The 18,965-nt window shown below is 44.0% G+C and overlaps 1 protein-coding gene across 8 annotated transcripts in view; it reads left to right on the forward strand.

Moving 5' to 3' along the window:
* GRK3 (G protein-coupled receptor kinase 3) overlaps window positions 1–18,965 on the forward strand; it is a 196,940-nt gene that overhangs the window by 164,128 nt on the left and 13,847 nt on the right. For all 8 annotated transcript variants that reach the window (XR_012896033.1, XM_075898873.1, XM_075898875.1 and 5 more), the window contains 3 exons: window positions 8,022–8,088; window positions 9,186–9,281; window positions 13,330–13,492. Coding sequence is in view for 7 of the 8 variants with exons in the window: in XM_075898873.1 (XP_075754988.1) it covers window positions 8,022–8,088; window positions 9,186–9,281; window positions 13,330–13,492 (326 nt within the window). In the remaining variant the exon portion in view is untranslated. The remainder of the gene's footprint in view (window positions 1–8,021; window positions 8,089–9,185; window positions 9,282–13,329; window positions 13,493–18,965) is intronic.

An 18,965-nucleotide genomic window follows, 5' to 3' on the forward strand; every position in this document is an offset into this window, starting at 1 on the left:
TATAGACTGCACAAAAGCCAGAACATACTTACCCCAGCACAGATGACTTTCACTCAAGCACTTGATCGAAACAGCACAGTCATGTCCATGTATAACAGCACGATCTTGCTTGCAAATACTAGGACACATGACAGCTGCCACATTCATAGTGCAACATGTTCAACAATGAATGAGACCATTGCAAATGTGGCTACGTACAGTCCACAGGCCTCACCTCCATCCCTTGAGCAAGAATCTTACTATGCCCAACAAGATAAAAGCCTCCCTCACATGGTGGATGATGAATGACAGAGTATGTATAGGAGTGCCCTTCCAAAAGAGTCCCTCATCAATAACAATCACTACAGATGCATCTCTCCTACGTTGGGGAGCTCACCTAAACAACTGCAAGGCCGGTGGACACAAGACAAGACCAATTGCCACATAAACTTACTGGAGCAAAGGGCAGTAAGGAACGTGTGTTCCTCTCATTTGGGACAAAACCGTGGAGATATTCACAGACAACATCTTGACGATGTATTACATCAACAGGCAGGAAGGAGCACACTCATACCAACTATGCCAGGAGGCACTACGTTTCTGGGAATGGTGTATTCCACAGAACATACACCTGGTCACATCCTATCTACCAGGCAAAGACAATGCATTGGCAGACAAGCTAAGCAGACAATTTCCCCAAAACCACGAGTGGGAAATAAACCAATCAGTGCTCACTCACCTCTTCAGGAAGTGAGGTTTCCCAGGGATAGACCTATTTGCAATACACAACAATGCCTGATGTCCATAGTACTGCTCCAAAGCAGGCATAGGCCCCACCTCTCTGGGGGATGCCTTCAGTATAGACTGGAACTCACACTTGGCGTACATGTTCCTGTCTCTCCCATTAATACAGAGAGTGATTCTCAAGATCAGACAGGACTGGGACAGAGTGATACTTATAACACCTAACTGGCACAGGCAGATGTGGTATGAGTACCTGTTACAGATGAGTGTATGGCCACCACACTGATTTCCACCAGCCAGTACACTATTAACACAACAAAACAGTCAAATTCCCCATCCCTTTCCAAAGCCAGTACAACTCGTCCTCACAAATTCTAGATAATCTGCAACAAGGAAAGCATATGCTCAAAAATGGCAGAGGTTCACTGCCTAGTGTACAGCACATGGCCACGACTCACCCCACACAGACATCTCTTAGGGTATGTCTACACTACAGAGTTAGTTCGAACTAACTTTCATAGGCGCTACACTAGCGCTCCGTTAGTTCAAACTTAATTCGAACTAGCGGAGCACTTAGTTCGAACTAGGAAAACCTCATCTTACGAGGATTAAGCCTAGTTTGAACTAGCTAGTTCGAATTAAGGGGTGTGTAGCCCCTTAATTCGAACTAGTGGGAGGCTAGCCCTCCCCAGGTTTCCCTGGTGGCCACTCTGGGCAACACCAGGGAAACTCGTCTGCCCCCCTCCTGGCCCCGGACCTCTTAAAGGGGCACGGGCTGGCTACGATGGCTGTGCCAGGTGCAAGCCTGCAAGCACCCAGCCAGCAGAACCGTGAACCTGGCATGGATCGAGCCACCCACCCGATGCCCCCCAGTCCTCCCCCTCTTCCCGGGACCAGGCTGGCGGCTCCCGGGAGCTTCCCTGGGACCGCAAGAGGCAGGCACCCGCCTGGGCTAGTGTGGACATCGTGGACCTCGTCCATGATCACCGCACTAGGCACAGAAAGTGGCTGGCTAGGGCAGGAGAGCTGCCAGCCTGGCCACCCAGGAGCAGGTGTGCAAGAGAATCAAGGGGGTCCACTGAGACCCCCGACCCTGAGCACTGAGCTTACAATGGCCGTCCTGGGTCAGACCTAAGGTCCATCTAGCCCAGTAGCCTGTCTGCCAACAGCGGCCAACCCTAGGAACCCTGGAGGGGATGGACCGAAGACAGTGACCAAGCCATTTGTCTCGTGCCATCCCTCTCCAGCCTTCCACAAACCTTGGGCAGGGACACCACTCCTACCCCCTGGCTAATACCACTCCATGGACCCAACCTCCATGACTTGATCTCACTTCCCTTTAAACTCTGTTCTAGTTGTAGCCTTCACAGCCTCCTGCAGCAAGGAGTTCCACAGGTTGATTCTTTGCTTTGTGAAGAACAACTTTCTGTTACTAGTTTGAAGCCTGCTACCCATTCCTTTCCTTTGGTGTCCTCTAGTCCTTCTTTATGGGAACTAATGAAGAACTTTTCTGTATGCACCCTCTCTACCCAACTCCTGCTTTTAGAGACCTCTATCCTGTTCCCCCTCCGTCTCCTCTTTTCTAAGCTGAAAAGTCCCAGTCTCTTTAGCCTCTCTTTATATGGGACCTGTTTCAAAGCCCTGATCATTTTAGTTGCCCTCCCCTCTCCCAGCCTCTCTCTTCTCCTATCCCACCTCCTTTTCCCAGTCTCCCAGAGTTTTGTTCAATAAAGAGAGATTCTATTTTTGACCACACGTTTTCTTTATTTAGTACATCAGGAAGGGGGGCTAGGGAGGGGTAAGCGGAAGGAGGTGAGGGAGGAATGGGGTATGAGTCCCCGATGGGGAGGACTGGGCTGGCTCTGCGGGCTTCTGGGGGTGGAAGCTCTCCTGCAGCCCCCCAATTGCCCCCTCTCCCCAGATGGCAGCCTGCGGCAAGTGCAGCCGGTCTGATGGCCGAGTGGTGTGATGTGCCCAGTGTGGGTACTCCGGGCACTCCAAGCCAGGACTGCTTTGCAAGCGGGGCACCCCTGAGAACTGTCTGTCCGAGGTGAGGGTCGGGACCCTTTAAGCACAGCCCTCGGCTAGCCTGAGACAGCATCTCCATGCTCTAAGTCCTCCTCTGATGCCCTGCCGGCACTGCTTCCGGCCATCCTTAACCCCGGTTTAGGGTCCACTTAATATGGACATGCTAGTTCGAATTAGCAAAACACTAATTCGAACTAGTTTTTTAGTCTGGATCCGTTAATTCGAATTAGCTTAGTTCGATCATGGGGTGCTCTTCCAGGAAGGACTGCTTGGCGGAGATAGAGTTCACCTTTCCAGGAGTGGGAAGGCCTTGTTTGGACACAGACTGGCTAACCTTGTGAGGAGGGCTTTAAACTAGGTTCGACGGGGACAGGTGAGCAAAGCCCACAGGTAAGTGCTGAATGTGTGGGACTGGGAGATGGGTTGGAAATGGGGGGGACTACGGCCTATAATGGGAAGGAGAAAGGAGGGTCAGGGCACAACAGGAAGGCAAGATCAAATCATTATCTTAGATGCCTATATACAAATGCAAGAAGTATGGGTAATAAGCAGGAAGAACTGGAATTGCTAACCAATAAATACAACTTTGATATCATTGGTATTACAGAAACCTGGTGGGATGGGACGCATGATTGGAATGTTGGTATGGAAGGGTACGGCTTGCTCAGGAAGGACAGACAGGGAAAAAAGGGAGGAGGGGTTGCCTTGTATATTAAAAATGTACACACTTGGACTGAAGTGGAGATGAACGTAGGAGATAGCTGTGTAGAGAGTCTCTGGGTTAAGCTAAAAGGGGTAAAAAACGAGGGTGATATCATGCTAGGAGTCTACTACAGGCCACCTAGCCAGGTGGAAGAGGTGGATGAGGCCTTTTTTAAACAATTAACAAAACTATCCAAAGCCCAAGATTTGGTGGTGATGGGGGACTTCAACTATCCAGACATATGTTGGGAAACTAACACAGCAGGGCACAGGCTATCCAATAAGTTTCTGGACTGCATTGGAGACAACTTTCTGTTTCAGAAGGTTGAAAAAGCTACCAGAGGAGAAGCTGTTCTGGATTTGGTTTTAACAAATAGGGAGGAACTAGTTGAGAACTTGAAAGTGGAAGACAGTATAGGGGACAGTGATCATGGAATAATAGAGTTCATGATCTTAAGGAAAGGTAGAAGGGAGACCAGCACAATTGAGGTAATGGATTTCAGGAAGGAAGATTTTGATAAGCTCAGAGAACTTGTAGGTAAGGTCCCATGGGAAGCAAGACTGAAGGGAAAAACAACTGAGGAGAGTTGGAAGTATTTCAAAGGGACATTGTTAAGGGCCCAAAAGCAAACAATTCCGCTGTGTAGGAAAGATAGAAAATATGGCAAAAGACCAGCTTGGCTTAACAAGGAGATCTTGCATGATCTCAAAATAAAAAGGAGTCATATAAAAATGGAAACTAGGACAAATAACAAAGGCTGAATATAGGCAAGCAACACGGGAATGCAGGGGCAAGATTAGAAAGGCAAAGGCAGAAAATGAGATCAAACTAGCTACAGGCATAAAGGGAAACAAGAAGACCTTTTATAAATACATTAAAAGCAAGAGGAAGACCAAGGACAGGGTAGGCCCACTGCTTAGTGAGGAGGGAGAAGCAGTAACAGGAAACTTGGAAATGGCGGAGATGCTCAATGACTTCTTTGTTTCGGTCTTCACTGAGAAGTCTGGAGGTGTGCCTAACGTAGTGAATACAAGCAGAGAGAGGGTAAGTTTAGAAGATAGGATACACAAAGAACAAGTTAAAAATCACTTAGGAAAGTTAGATGTCAGCAAGTCACCAGGTCCTGATGAAATGCATCCCAGGATACTCAAGGAGCTGATAGAGGAGGTATCTGAGCCTTTAGCTATGATCTTTGAAAAATCATGGCAGACAGGGGAGATTCCAGAAGACTGGAAGAGGGCAAATATTGTGCCCATCTATAAAAAGGGGAATAAGAACAACCCAGGAAACTACAGACCGGTCAGTTTAACGTCTGTCCCAGGGAAGATAATGGAGCAGGTAATTAAGGAAATCGTATGCAAACACTTGGAAGGTAATAAAGTGATAGGGAATAGCCAGCATGAGTTTGTGAAGAACAAGTCATGCCAAACTAATCTGATAGCTTTCTTTGATAGGATAAAGAGCCTTGTGGATAAGTGAGAAGCGGTGGATGTCATATACCTAGACTTTAGTAAGGCATTTGATACGGTCTCGCATGATATTCTTATTGATAAACTAGGCAAATATAACTTAGATAGGGCCACGATAAGGTGGGTGCATAATTGGCTGGATAACCATAGTCAGAGAGTTGTTGTTAACGGTTCTAAATCCTGCTGGAAAGGGATAACAAGTGAAGTTCTGCAAAGGTCTGTTTTGGGACCCGTACTGTTCAATATCTTCATCAATGATGTAGATATTGGGATAGAGAGTACGCTTATTAAGTTTGCAGATGATACCAAAGTGGGTGGGGTTGCAACTTCTTTGGAGGATAGGGACATAATTCAAAATGACCGTAGCAAGTTAGAGAAATGGTCAGAGGTAAACAGGATGAGGTTTAATAAAGAGAAATGCAAAGTGCTCCACTTAGGAAGGAACAATCAGTTCCATACATACAAGATGGGAAGCGACTGTCTAGGAAGGAGCATGGCGGAAAGGGATCTAGGGGTCATAGTGAACCACAAGTTGAATATGAGTCAACAGTGTGATGCTGTTGCAAAAAAAGGAAATATGATTCTAGGTTGTATCAACAGGTGTGTTGTAAGCAAAACTCGTGAAGTCATTCTGCCGCTCTACTCTGCACTAGTTAGGCCTCAGCTGGAGTACTGTGTCCAGTTCTGGGCGCCACATTTCAAGAAAGATGTGGAGAAATTGGAAAGGGTACAGAGAAGAGCGACAAGAATGATTAAAGGTTTAGAGAACATGACCTATGAAGCCAGGCTTCATGAACTGGGCTTGTTTAGTTTGGAAAAAAGAAGATTAAGAGGGGACATGATAGCGGTTTTCAAATATCTAAAAGGGTGTCACAAGGAGGAAGGAGAAAATTTGTTCCTCTTGGTTTCTGAGGACAGGACAAGGAGTAATGGGCTTAAAGTGCAGCGGGGAGGTTTAGATTGGACATTAGGAAAAAATTCCTAACTGTCAGGGTGGTCAAATATTGGAATAAATTGCCAAGGAGGTGGTGGAATCTCCCTCTCTGGAGATATTTAAGAACAGGTTAGATAGACATCTGTCAGGGATGGTGTAGACGGAGCTTGGTCCTGCCTTGAAGGCGGGGGGCTGGACTCGATGACCTCTTGAGGTCCCTTCCAGTCCTATTATTCTATGATTCTATGAATTAACTAATTCGAACTAAGTTAGTTCGAATTAACGTTGTAGTGTAGACATACCCTTACATCCTACAATATTTGCTAGAACTATGCAACACCGTAGTTCCTTTCCCTGAGTACCATCAAGGTACATCTGGCATCCCTTTCCGCCTTACATGCTCGGATACAAGGGCACTCAGTGTTTACACAACCTATTTCCCCCATACAAGGAGCCAACCCCAGCATGGGACTTAAAATTTCTAGTGAAGGTGCTTACGGGTTAACCATTTGAGTCTCTCGTCACGTGCTGATTCCTTCACCTGTCCATGAAAATAGTGTTCCTGGTGGCTATTACCTCTTCAAGGCGTGTGGGTGAAATAGCAGCACTAATGGCAGATCCATCATACACCATATTTCACAAGGATAAGGTCACACTTAGGACTCATCCCAAATTCCTACCTAAAGTACCTATCAGGTTCCACTGCAACAAGCCCATTTACTTATATGTTTTCTTCCCTAAACCACAAAAGGATAGGAAAGATGCAGCTCTCCATACCTTGGACATCTGCAGAGCACTAGCATTCTACTTACAGCAGACTAAACCTTTTAGGAAAACACCACAGCTGTTCGTCTCCTCGACGGAGAGGTCACAAGGGTTGCCTATATCAAAACAAATACTTTCAAAATGGATTTCTAGTTGCATCAAACTAGCATATGCCATAGCACAGAAAGACCTACCAGCAAATATACGAACCAACTCAGTGCGGGCTATGGCAGGAACAACAGCATTTCTGCAGGGTGTCCCAACTGAGCACATCTGCAGGGCTGCAACTTGGGCATCAGTACATACTTTCACACGACATTATGCATTGCAGACATTCGCTGAGACAGAGACAACATTTGGTCACACAATACTCTCGGCCTCACAGTCTCAGCATTAGAAGCTCCCACCTCCTGATAGGAACACTGCTTTATAATCACCTAAGGTGGAGCACCCATGAGGACACTCCTCGAAGAAGGGAAGGTTACTCACCTGTGCAGTAACTGGAGTTCTTCCAGATGGTTGTCCCTGTGGGTGCTCCACCACCCAGCCTCCTCCCCTCTGCGTCATAATACCACATGTTGGGGTTAGAAAAGGAACTGAGTGGGGGAGGGAGATGGCCGTGCATGCACAGTAGCCTCCTCAGAACACACACATCTGCTCCCTGCACACATGGCCAGCCAGGGGCACTGCTGTCAAAATATCTGTCCTCAGGCTCAGTGGCGCAGAAGCACCTAAGGTGAAGCACTCACAGGGACAACCATCTTGAAGAACTCCAGTTACTACACAGGTGAGTAATCTTCCCTTGTTCTTTCAAAAGTTAACAACTGAATATTGACTTAACACAGATTTGCAACTTTATTATGCAGAAGTGCTGCTTTTAACCATCTTAATTTATATGAATAAGGCACAGAAACAGCTTCCTTACTTTGTCAAATTTTATAAAATGTTTCCTTTATTTTTAATAGTTTACATTTAAAACTGTACTGTACTGTATTTGCTTTTCTCCCCTCTGGTGCTGGCCTGATTGCATACCTCTGGTTCCCAATGAGGTGTATGGTTGGCTGGTTAATTTTTAACTCTGGTATTTATAACTCTATGGTTCTACTGTGCCACAAACATGAAAGAACTCTGAAAAACCTTCACAAAATCAGAGTTTCATGCTCTGAGCATGTAGGTAATTGTTATCCTAAAAGTAGAAAGAACATAAGTAGGGCTGAGAATCATAACAGAATGGCATTTTGTGCTATGCAGTAGGAAAGTGTGGGTGCTTATCTGAAAGCATTGGCTTAGGTGGAAGAATGTTTCCACAATGGGGTTCTTAAACATAACTTGGAAAAGCATCAGCACTATGTGCGTGTTTGAGAATTTATTTATTTATTTATTTATTTATTTATTGCAGTGCGCAAGAAGTAAAAGAGCACCATTTTTTCAAAGGGATTGATTGGCAGCAAGTCTGCTTACAAAAGGTATACATAAAAATGTAACCTTGACTCTTGATATAAAGCAATAAAATGTAAGTAGGGTAGAATAACGGAAATTTAGGTCCTTATTCTCTCTGCATTGTCAATTTCATTTGTGCATTGTAAGCACAAAGTAGATGTAAAATGCTACTGCTGTTGTGAATGTGTGAAGAATTCTGATCTGTAGCATTGTGTAGCTGTGCGGGTTCAAATGATTGCACAGCATGCCAAGCAGGGGAGAATCTAGGCCTTTCATCTTTTATATGGTTCTTCTGTATGACGGTATATAAATGATAAAAAAAACTAAAGCTCTTGCAAGTGCCTTGGAAAGATCTTTCAGTAAAGGAATAGATATATAAGTCTAGTTTCATGCAATATGTTGTTATTTACCCTGTAGGGACAACTTGTGCTTTGTTTTGCAGCTAAGTCGGGTAGACAATAAAGGAATGTCTAGACTACATGCCTCTGCCAATAGAGGCATGTAAAATAGGCTACCCGACATAGTTAATGAAACAGGGATTTAAATATCCCCAGCTTCATTAAAATAAAAATGGCCGCCACGCTGTGCCGGCTCAGCTGATTGTCGGCACAGCGCAGCAATCAAGACGCGGATTGGTTGACAGTGGAAGCCTTTGTCGACCGCTCCTGTAAACCTCATTTAAATATTTCAATCCCCGCTTCATTGCCTATGTCGGGTAGCCTATTTTACATGCCTCTGTCAGCATAGCCAAATATAGCAGTGGTTCACCAGCGTTAGCTTCTGGTGAACCACTGCAGCTACATTTATATGCATGGCCACAGCTCCCATTGACCGTGGATTGGAGCAGCAGGAAGAGAAGCAGACTGGGATACCACTTCTCTTAGCTCCCATTGGCCAGGAACAGCGATTTGCAGCCAATGGGAGCTGCCATCTCCAGTACCTGCGGCCATGCAGGTAAATATGGCAGTGGGGGCCCATCGGGAGCTAACCCTGGCAGACCGAGTCCAGCCAGTGGGCTGGCATTTGCTCACCTCTGAGCTAGGTAAAGAATAAATGTAGAATTGATTGAAATTATGCTACTTGCTTGACTATGTAACTTGACTGCCCTGCCTTCGCTATCCAGTATCCTCCACCACTGGTTCCACCCCAGGGAGAAGTAAATGCAGCAGATGCTTTTGATATTGGCTCCTTTGATGAAGAGGACACTAAAGGCATTAAGGTACATATGTGATATTTTTCCTTCAGCCGTTGTTTCATTTATAGCTTTAGATGAAAGATTATAAATGACACTTTCAAGGTGCTGTTACATACAGGCCCCCATCATGTGTATGTTTATCTTTAAGAGACCGATAGTGTCATTTACTTCAGTTGGATTATTCACTGCTTAAATTTGTAGGTTGGGTTCATAATGATATTATTATTACTGTGTATTGTGTATGATGGTTTTGTCAGGTTTTTATATCTTGTGTGTGTTTAAAATTCTAGTTTGACTGAAAGTAAGTGTACACACTGTTCCTGATCCATGAGTTCTATCGTATACCCTAGCTTTTAAATAACCCCTCAGAGGTATCTCCAGGGTGCCCATTGGGGTCCCACTCTTCCTTAAAGATAAGCCAAGTGTTTCAGCCTAAGGGCTCCAGCACTCCTGTTTCAAACTGTGAGAACTGCCCAGAAAATTTAATGGAGGCCAAGTCTATGCTACAAAATCAAGTCGACATAGAATCAACACAGTAATTTTTAAATGTACTTTTGGTGTTGTTATTGTAGAGTATAACAAAGAGATAATTACAGGTAGTGAGTCAGGAGAGAAAGAAATCACTCCAACTTCCTGAACAGAAATATATTAACTACCCACAGTAACTAAAAAGGAGAACCTGTCTGTCAATATAATGTGCTGCAATTTCTAGCATCTGGCATAAGACAGTTTTTAAATGTTCCGAAAGAAATACAAAGAACAGAAAATGTTCTCTTTGTTAGAAAACACAACTCCTGAGATGCCAATAGAGTAATACGTTTCTGATGACTGATAATCCCAAACACCATTTTCTGGGGAGAAATTAGGTTCATTTGTATTCTTTAGTTTGTTATAGATGTTAAATTCTCAGCAAGGCAAATACTTATAACTCATATTGTTGACTCATTGCACTTTATTTTTTGTACTGGCTGCCCTTAAATTATACTTATTTCCTCACTCAGTAGAGTTGTAGTGCACGGTGCATTTTATGCTCTGGCTAAAACTTCATAATCCCTTTGGAAAGGATTGACTAATCCCCGAATTCTGAGTCACATACAGAGGAAATTAAGGTTTTCATAAACAGTGCCATCTTTCTCAGTTTGCTGGTCACCGTTTGGAGGCTGAAGCCCAGCTACTGTACTTTCTCCTCCACTACCTGGGATGACATTTACTTTGAGGAAGAACCCAAAGGTCCTAATCAGAATCAGTGTCTCTTTGTGTTCTCACAAGAAGACATCTTCCTTGACCCAGAGATTATAAACCAAGGAGACATGAAACAGACCCCAGGTGAGGGAGAAGGATACAATTTAATAGCAAAGTTTACAGGGAGGTGATAGGCAGGTTAGGGTTTCTTTCTTCTCTGAATAAGTATCCACTTACTAGGCTTTTGCTAATTCTTTCATATTAATTGTTATCAAGAGCCTGTTGTCTAAATTTTCTCAGTCATCTTGATGGCTTTTGTTTGGTTCTTTTCATATAACCATAGAACTGAAAGGAACCTCCAGGAGTCAAGTCCAGTCTCCTGCACTCATGGCAGAACCATACACCATCTAGACAATTGGCATAGAATCATTACGCGTCTAGCCATCAAACTGGAAATAAGGCATGCACTTTTGGCAATGAGGGTGATTTAACCATTGCAACAACCAATGTCATACCTTTCAGAAGAGGTTGTTGTGATCATCTAGGCTGACTTCACATGTAAGAGAAGCCACAGAACTTCCCCAAAATAACTCCTTAGAACATGCCTTTTAATTCCTAGAACATATCTTAGAATCATAGAACACTAGAATTGGAAGTGAATCTCTAGAGGTCATTGAGTCCAGTATCCTGCCCTCACAGCAAGACCAAGCACCATTTTAGACCATCCCTGATAGATGTCTATCCAACTTGCTCTTAAATATTTCCAGAGATGGAGATTCCACAACCTCCCTATGCAATTTATTCCAGTGTTTAACCACCCTGACAGTTAGGAAGTTTTTCCTAATGTCCAACTTCAACCTCCCTTGCTGCAATGTAAGCCCATTGCTTCTTGTTCTAGTCTCAGAGGCCAAGGAAAACAATTTTTCTCCATTCTCCTTGTAACAGCCTTTTAGATACTTGAAAGCTGCTATCAGGTCTCCCTCAGACTTCTCTTTTCCAGACTAAACAAGCCCAATTTTTTCAGTCTTCCCTCATAGCTCATGTTTTCTAGACCTTTAACCGTTTTTGTTGCTCTTCTCTGGACCTTGTCCAGTGTCTCCACATTTTTCTTGAAATTTGTTGCCCAGAACTGGACATAATACTCTAACTGAGGTCTAATCATCACAGAGTAGAGTAGAAGAATGACTTCTCGTATCTTACTCACAACACTCTTGTTAATACAGCAGTCTGAGATATTCTGACCTCAGACTTTCTGGCCTCTATAGAATCTGATCCCATCCCTTTGCAAGTGGTGGGAGAATGAGTTAGATCCCTGGGGTCTAAACTGAGGGAATGGAGGGAGGATGGGGACATAGAAGGGGCAGCTGGTTTACTTTCCAGTTAGGAAGGCAAAGTTTGCATTTTGTCTTGTTTTTCTGAAAGACAGTGCAATTTTTCAGCATGGTTAGAAAGCAAAAGAGGAAAGAGAAAAGTATAAGAGTTTAGGTGTTGTGAGAAAAAGGTTTCACCAGAGGCTAACCCTGAAACCAAAAATATAAATAAACTTATGGAAAAAAATGTTATTCTTAGCACTATGCCAAGCCCTCTGGCCCTAGTGCTCTGAGTCCTAACAGTTGCTATACCAAGCCACAGGTGATCTTTTTTCCAGAATCAAATAATTCAGCTATGTTCAGTACAATTCAGTTTAAGCACTGTAGCTAGTGTGGGAAGCAAAAAAGAGCATTATAACATGAAGGCAGTCTGAAATCAGCAGCATACAACACTATTCTAAAGGTACATTGTTAACCATGTAAAATTACTGTGAATGCCTGAGAACTTATCTCTGTGTAAAAAAATGCCTTTGCATATGTCAAGAACATGGTATTTGCTTCCTTTGGGAAACTTCATAGATCTGGTTTCCTAAGCTTTTGGAAGTAGTGTAAATGGGTCTGTTGGGACAAGTTTTTACTTAGTGGGCTCACCAGTGTGGCAAGGTGTGAGGATGATTTAATAATATTTACACGTTTTGTTTTAATTGTTGTAAGGCTCCCTGATAATGTGCTACATTTACCGCTATTTAAATAATAAACTACACACATCTTTGCCTTATGAACATTGTTTCTGAAACTACATCTATACTACAGTCTGAATCAATGCTCTGAGATCGATCCACTGGAGGTCAGATTAGCAGGTCTAGTGGAGACCTGTCAGATCAACCACAGATTACTCTCCCATCTACCCTGTTACTTTACCCAGATGAGAAGAATAAGGGAAGTAGACAGGAGAGTTTCTCTTCTCGATCCCCCATGGTGTAGTCCCGATTGCAATTTGATTTAAGGTACATCAGCTCCAGCTATGTTATTCACATAGCAGAAATCCATGTAGCTGGAGTAGCATAGCTTAAGATGACTTTTGACTTTCTGCTGTAGTGTACATGTAGCCTGAGAGCTCAAATATATTTAGTGGAGTCAGTTATTGCAAGAGCAGTAGGCAGAGGAGCTTGTTACAGAGATTTCTTGAGTAGCAGCTCATAAAAACGACAATTTCAAAATTCAATCTTAAAGTTCCAGCCAAAATGTTTATATCATTTTTCAGGCATTGTATCACTTGAATAACTTATGTCATATTGCTGGTATAAAAGTATTTGAGCAATGTTTAAAGAATATAAAAAAAAACCCCTAGCATCTATATATTTAAAATCTGACAAAATTTTCTTACTGTAGAATAAGAAACTATCACTTTAAATAGTTTTGCTTTCCCGAGTTTTTATTATATATAACATTGTTAATCTTAGTCAACTTCACAGTGTCAATTTCATTCTAATCTTTTAAATTATATATATTGTTGCATTGGAATAATTGATTATGATGGTAATGGAAAATCCTTCATCTTATGGCATTTTCCCTCCTAGTTGGTGGATAGCGACCAAGAATTGTATAAGAACTTTCCTCTGGTAATATCAGAGCGTTGGCAGCAAGAAGTAGCCGAAACTGTTTACGATACAGTAAATGCAGACACCGATAAAATTGAGGCCAGGAAGAAGGCTAAAAATAAGCAACTGGGCCATGAGGAAGGTAATGTTTCCAGTGCACATCTTTCACTCTTTAATGCTAGATAGGGTTATTAAACATTTTCCAGTAGGTAATCTTTTATTTTATTATGTTATTTCCCTGTAATTGAGAGAGTTTATGCTTTAATTATTCTTTTAGGTTTCATTTAATTCAGTCTATATTTCTTAAATTATTTTGAGATATTTTGTATTTTAATTTAACCTTCCAGAAAAGCTATGAATGATTCCTCAAAAGTCAAGAGATATTACTCTATGCTGCCTTTAATTATCTACAAGTCTGAGGCATCTTTGGTATTTTGTATCCAGGATTTGATTTTATGGTGAGAATAGCATCTGAATGAAAAAAATGAGACCATTTTATCAGACAAAACTGCTTTGAATAATGTACTTGAGATCAGTGACAATGTTGAGAGTAGGGATGTGAACGACCAGTCAACTATTCGATAAGCAAATGCTTATCAGATAGTCGACAGGTTAGTCGACTAGTGGCTTCCCCCCCACCCTTACTGCCTCTATAAGAAAGAGGTAGGTGGGGAAAGGAGTAGGTGCTTCAAAATGGCAGTGGAGCCTGGAGCCAGACCCGGGGCTCCATGTGGCACTTCTGCTTCGAAATGCTGTGTGGAGCCCAGGGTAACCTGGGGACTTACTGACCCTGATGCCCCATGCGGTGCTACCCCTTTGAAATGCCTCGTGGATCCTGACACCAAGCTCCTTGTGGTGTTTCAAAGCAGCAGCACAGAATGGAGCTCAGAGTCAGCTGGGGACACCCCCACTGATCCTGGGCTCCATCCAGCACTGCCACTTTGAAATGCTGCAGGGAACATGGAGCCAGCAGAGGACTGCTTGAGTCCCCCCTGGTCCTGTGCTCCCCGAAGTGCTTTCCCTTTTGAAGTGTAGCAACAGCCCTTTTGCAGCAACCTTTCAAAGGTGGAAGCATCCTTATCAACTAATTGATGCAAATTGCAGCGACTATTCAATTAGCCAGATAGTCAAAATTTTACACCCCTAGTTGGGACCATCTCTTTTTTTGTATGCAGTAGTCCTGTAGGCTACATCTAGACTGCAAGCCTCTTTCAAAAGAGTGTCTAGACTACAACCAGTACTTTCAAAAAAGCAAGCCGCTTTTTCGAAAGAGAGCATCCAGGCAGTCTGGATGCTCTTTTTCGAAAAAGCACAATTTTCATTACATAGCGCCTTTTTTTGAAAGAGCACTTTCATAAAAAGGCATTATTCCTCATAAAACAAGGTTTTCTGTGGTTGGAAAAACTGCCATGTTCTTTCGATTTACGTTTGAAAGAATGCGGCAGCCATCTAGACGCAGGGGAAGCTTTTTGAAAAAAGGCTACTTTTTTTAAAAAAAAACCCTGTAGTCTAGACACACGCCTAGTGTTCATCACCTTACGATAAGTTTGCATTGACCACGTCTTGTAGAATGCCACTGATTTTAGAGAGGCTTCGTGAGGTTGTTAATGCAGAATGAGCTACTTTACCTGTCTGTCCTTAGCCCTTAATATTGTGTCCAGTTATGGTGGTTTGAAATTCACAAATTCCTTCCATCTTTTTCTTTTGGTCTTTGTTTTCTGGTAATTCACTTATAGTAGTTCCATATTACAGATGAAGTTTTAAAACAAGTTCTAAATGATAGCATTGAAACATGGGCACATTTCAGAATGCTGTCCAAGACCTGGTGTCAGCATTATGAAAGGTTCTTGGGAGACTGAGCAACAGAATGGCATGTGAAAGTCAGTTGACAAATGCAAAGTAATTTAGACAGGAAAATGTAACCCTACATACATATATATGTACAGTTCCTCTTCGAGTGGTCTCTGTGAGTGCTCGACTCATGGTGTCGGGCTCGTCCCGGCGCCGCAGCTCGGAGGCTTTGCATAGCTGTTTTCAGCTGGGTGTGCCTGTGCAGTGTACAGCACGCGCCGGTCTCGCCCTTTGATCTTCGCGCGCACCCGGCTTCCCTGTCAGTTCCTCTCAACCATCCCTGGATGCAGAGGGAGCTTCTATTCTCTCTTCCTCACAGCAGTTCTCCTTCCCTCAGGGAACCTGTAATTAGTTAGTTGTATATAGTTAGCTTCCTTTGTTGTCTGTTTTTATCTTATCTACAAAACAAACAAAAAAAAACCCAAAACAAAACAAAAAAGGACTCTTGTACACCTCATTAAAGCAGGGGCTTGCAGCAGCTCCCTGCTGTTATAAGCAGTGGATCAGCTGTAGAGTTTAAAAAAAAAAAAAAACCTGTTCTGTAAGAAGAAAACAGTTAGCAGTCATGCCTGGATCTCCAGGTTTTAAAAAGTGTGCCCACTGCAGTGAACCAGTGCCAATTTCTGATGGGCACTCACTTTGTGTACATTGCCTGGGCGAGAACCACACTCCCCATAAGTGTGAGCACTGTTAAAAATGACAGTCCGTACTTGTCATGACAGGGAAATGTGGCTAAAGATGTTCTTCCTTGATAAGGTACAGGACCCCAATGCGGGAAATCCTGAGCAGCGGGGGAGAACCCCTAAGAGAAGTGTCTCTTCCCCTGACTTGCGGGAGAAAAGGAAAAAAATCTCCCCAGCCAGATCCCTGCCACCTGAAATAATGGTGGCGGGCAAACATGGATCCCCTGGCTCTGTTCCACGATCCTCACCATCTGGTGAGGATAAAAGGAAGGAAGGCTGCGGCGCCCGAGAGTGCGTATTCCAGGCCAGAAGCAGCCTCGGTGCTGGCAAGTGCAGCCTATGTGAAAAAGGCGCCAGCACCGCACCACTCCTCTTCTAAAGCCCAGCACAAAGCTGCGCAGGCAACAGCAGCACCTCAAAAAACTCTCCCGGCACCAGAAACAAAGCTGACAATGTTGCTGGTGCCGAAGGCAGCTGCGGTGCGGTCAAGTCAAGCGGCACGCATACTTTAAATGCACCGGCACCACTTTCTTCTCCCCAGCACCGGCATCTCTTCAACCAATGTTGCAGGTGACACGTGGGGCTTCTCAATTACAAACAGCCCCAGCACCGGTATATACAGCGTTGCAACAACAGCTGACCGACATACTGGCACCGGGGTACGAGCCAGAGCCAGAGCCAGAGACACAGCCTCAAGTAGAGGCACCATTCAGAGCACGGGGACAGGATACTCATCTCTCTCCTTCCCCAAAATTTTCACCTGGTCCCTCGCCTTCTCCTACGGTGTATGGCTCACCTTTACACCATAGCTACCAGCACCACAACCCCAGTCACCATACTTATTATAGACAGGATTCTCCATATGGGCGCCCTCATTACAGGGGCTATTATAGATGCCCATCCTACTCTCCATCATATGAACGGTCATATTGCTACTCTCCACGCATCAGGCATGAGATGCAACATAACAGCAATAGATCATTTAGGTGCTCGTCCCCTCATCCATCAAATCAATATTACGTGTACCACCGCTCTTCTCCGTACTCACCACGTTCACATTCCCATCACTATGGGTATCAACAGCCCTCATGCTGCAACCTGTCATCAGTGAGGCACTCTCTGTCACACCAGCATTGTGACTGTCACCTGGCTTCCCCATATTTAGAACCCATAACGGTTCTAAATCCTGCTGGAAAGGGATAACAAGTGGAGTTCCTCAAGGGTCTGTTTTGGGACCCGTACTGTTCAATATCTTCATCAATGATGTAGATATTGGGATAGAGAGTACGCTTATTAAGTTTGCAGATGATACCAAAGTGGGTGGGGTTGCAACTTCTTTGGAGGATAGGGACATAATTCAAAATGACCTTAGCAAGTTAGAGAAATGGTCAGAGCTAAACAGGATGAGGTTTAATAAAGAGAAATGCGAAGTGCTCCACTTAGGAAGGAACAATCAGTTCCATACATACAAGATGGGAAGCGACTGTCTAGGAAAGAGCATGTCGGAAAGGGACCTAGGGGTCATAGTGAACCACAAGTTGAATATGAGTCAACAGTGTGATGCTGTTGCAAAAAAAGCAAATATGATTCTAGGTTGTATCAACAGGTGTGTTGTAAGCAAAACTCGTGAAGTCATTCTGCCGCTCTACTCTGCACTAGTTAGGCCTCAGCTGGAGTACTGTGTCCAGTTCTGGGCGCCACATTTCAAGAAAGATGTGGAGAAATTGGAAAGGGTACAGAGAAGAGCGACGAGAATGATTAAAGGTTTAGAGAACATGACCTATGAAGCCAGGCTTCATGAACTGGGCTTGTTTAGTTTGGAAAAAAGAAGATTAAGGGGGGACATGATAGCGGTTTTCAAATATCTAAAAGGGTGTCACAAGGAGGAAGGAGAAAATTTGTTCCTCTTGGTTTCTGAGGACAGGACAAGGAGTAATGGGCTTAAAGTGCAGCAGGGGAGGTTTAGATTGGACATTAGGAAAAAATTCCTAACTGTCAGGGTGGTCAAATATTGGAATAAATTGCCAAGGGAGGTGGTGGAATCTCCCTCTCTGGAGATATTTAAGAACAGGTTAGATAGACATCTGTCAGGGATGGTGTAGACGGAGCTTGGTCCTGCCTTGAGGGCGGGGGGCTGGACTCGATGACCTCTCGAGGTCCCTTCCAGTCCTATGATTCTATGATTCTATATGCAGCCAGGCCGGCACAACATGGCAGTCAGACCTGGAAGATGGTCAGTTGTCTGAAAGGGATTACCATCAGTCTGAAAACCCAGTTCCTGATGGTTCACCCTTGTCTTCACATGGTGCGGTTTTCCCACCGGACACGTCCCCACTAGATGATTGTAAGCAGTTCCAAGACCTATTCAAGCAGGTGGCTCAATCCCAAGAAATACAGATAAGAGTCACAAAGGAAACAACAGTGACTGCTGAAAAACTTGCACCCCAGGCAGAGTGCAGAAGTGGCCATCCCTATTGATGAAGCCTTTATGGAAGCAGTGGACACCATCTGGCAGACACCAACCTGCCGAAGAGCCGATAGGAGATACTTTGTCCTGTCCAAGAATCTAGAATTCCTCTTTAGCCATCCGCAGCCGAACTCCCTGGTGGTGGATGCAGCACAACAATGGGCCAAGATACCACAGTATAAGATAACACTGGATACCAAAAAGCTGGACACATTTGGCAGGAAAGTTTACTCTTCGGCGACCCTTCTCCTGCGTATCTCTAATTATGCTGCCTTATTATCAAACCACAATTTTGATAATTATGAAAAAATATCTCAGCTTCTTCACTACCTCCCAGAGAACAAGCGCCCCCTCTTAAAGTCCCTAGTGCAGGAGGGTTTTACAGCATGTAGAGCGAGTCTGCAGATCTCCTTGGATGCGGCAGACACGGCAGCTCACACCACTGCAACTGCAATAACAATGAGGCACTCATCTTGGCTAGCTTCTGCAACAGTCCCAAAGGAGCTTCACACAAAAGTCGAGGACCTCTTTGATAAAAACAAATTGTTTGCGGAAAAGACGGATGAGATCCTTCACTCCGGAAAAGATTCCAGGTCTATGCTCCGCACCCTTTT

Source organism: Pelodiscus sinensis, chromosome 15 (genome assembly GCF_049634645.1).
Source record: "Pelodiscus sinensis isolate JC-2024 chromosome 15, ASM4963464v1, whole genome shotgun sequence".
Classification (NCBI taxonomy): domain Eukaryota; kingdom Metazoa; phylum Chordata; order Testudines; family Trionychidae; genus Pelodiscus; species Pelodiscus sinensis.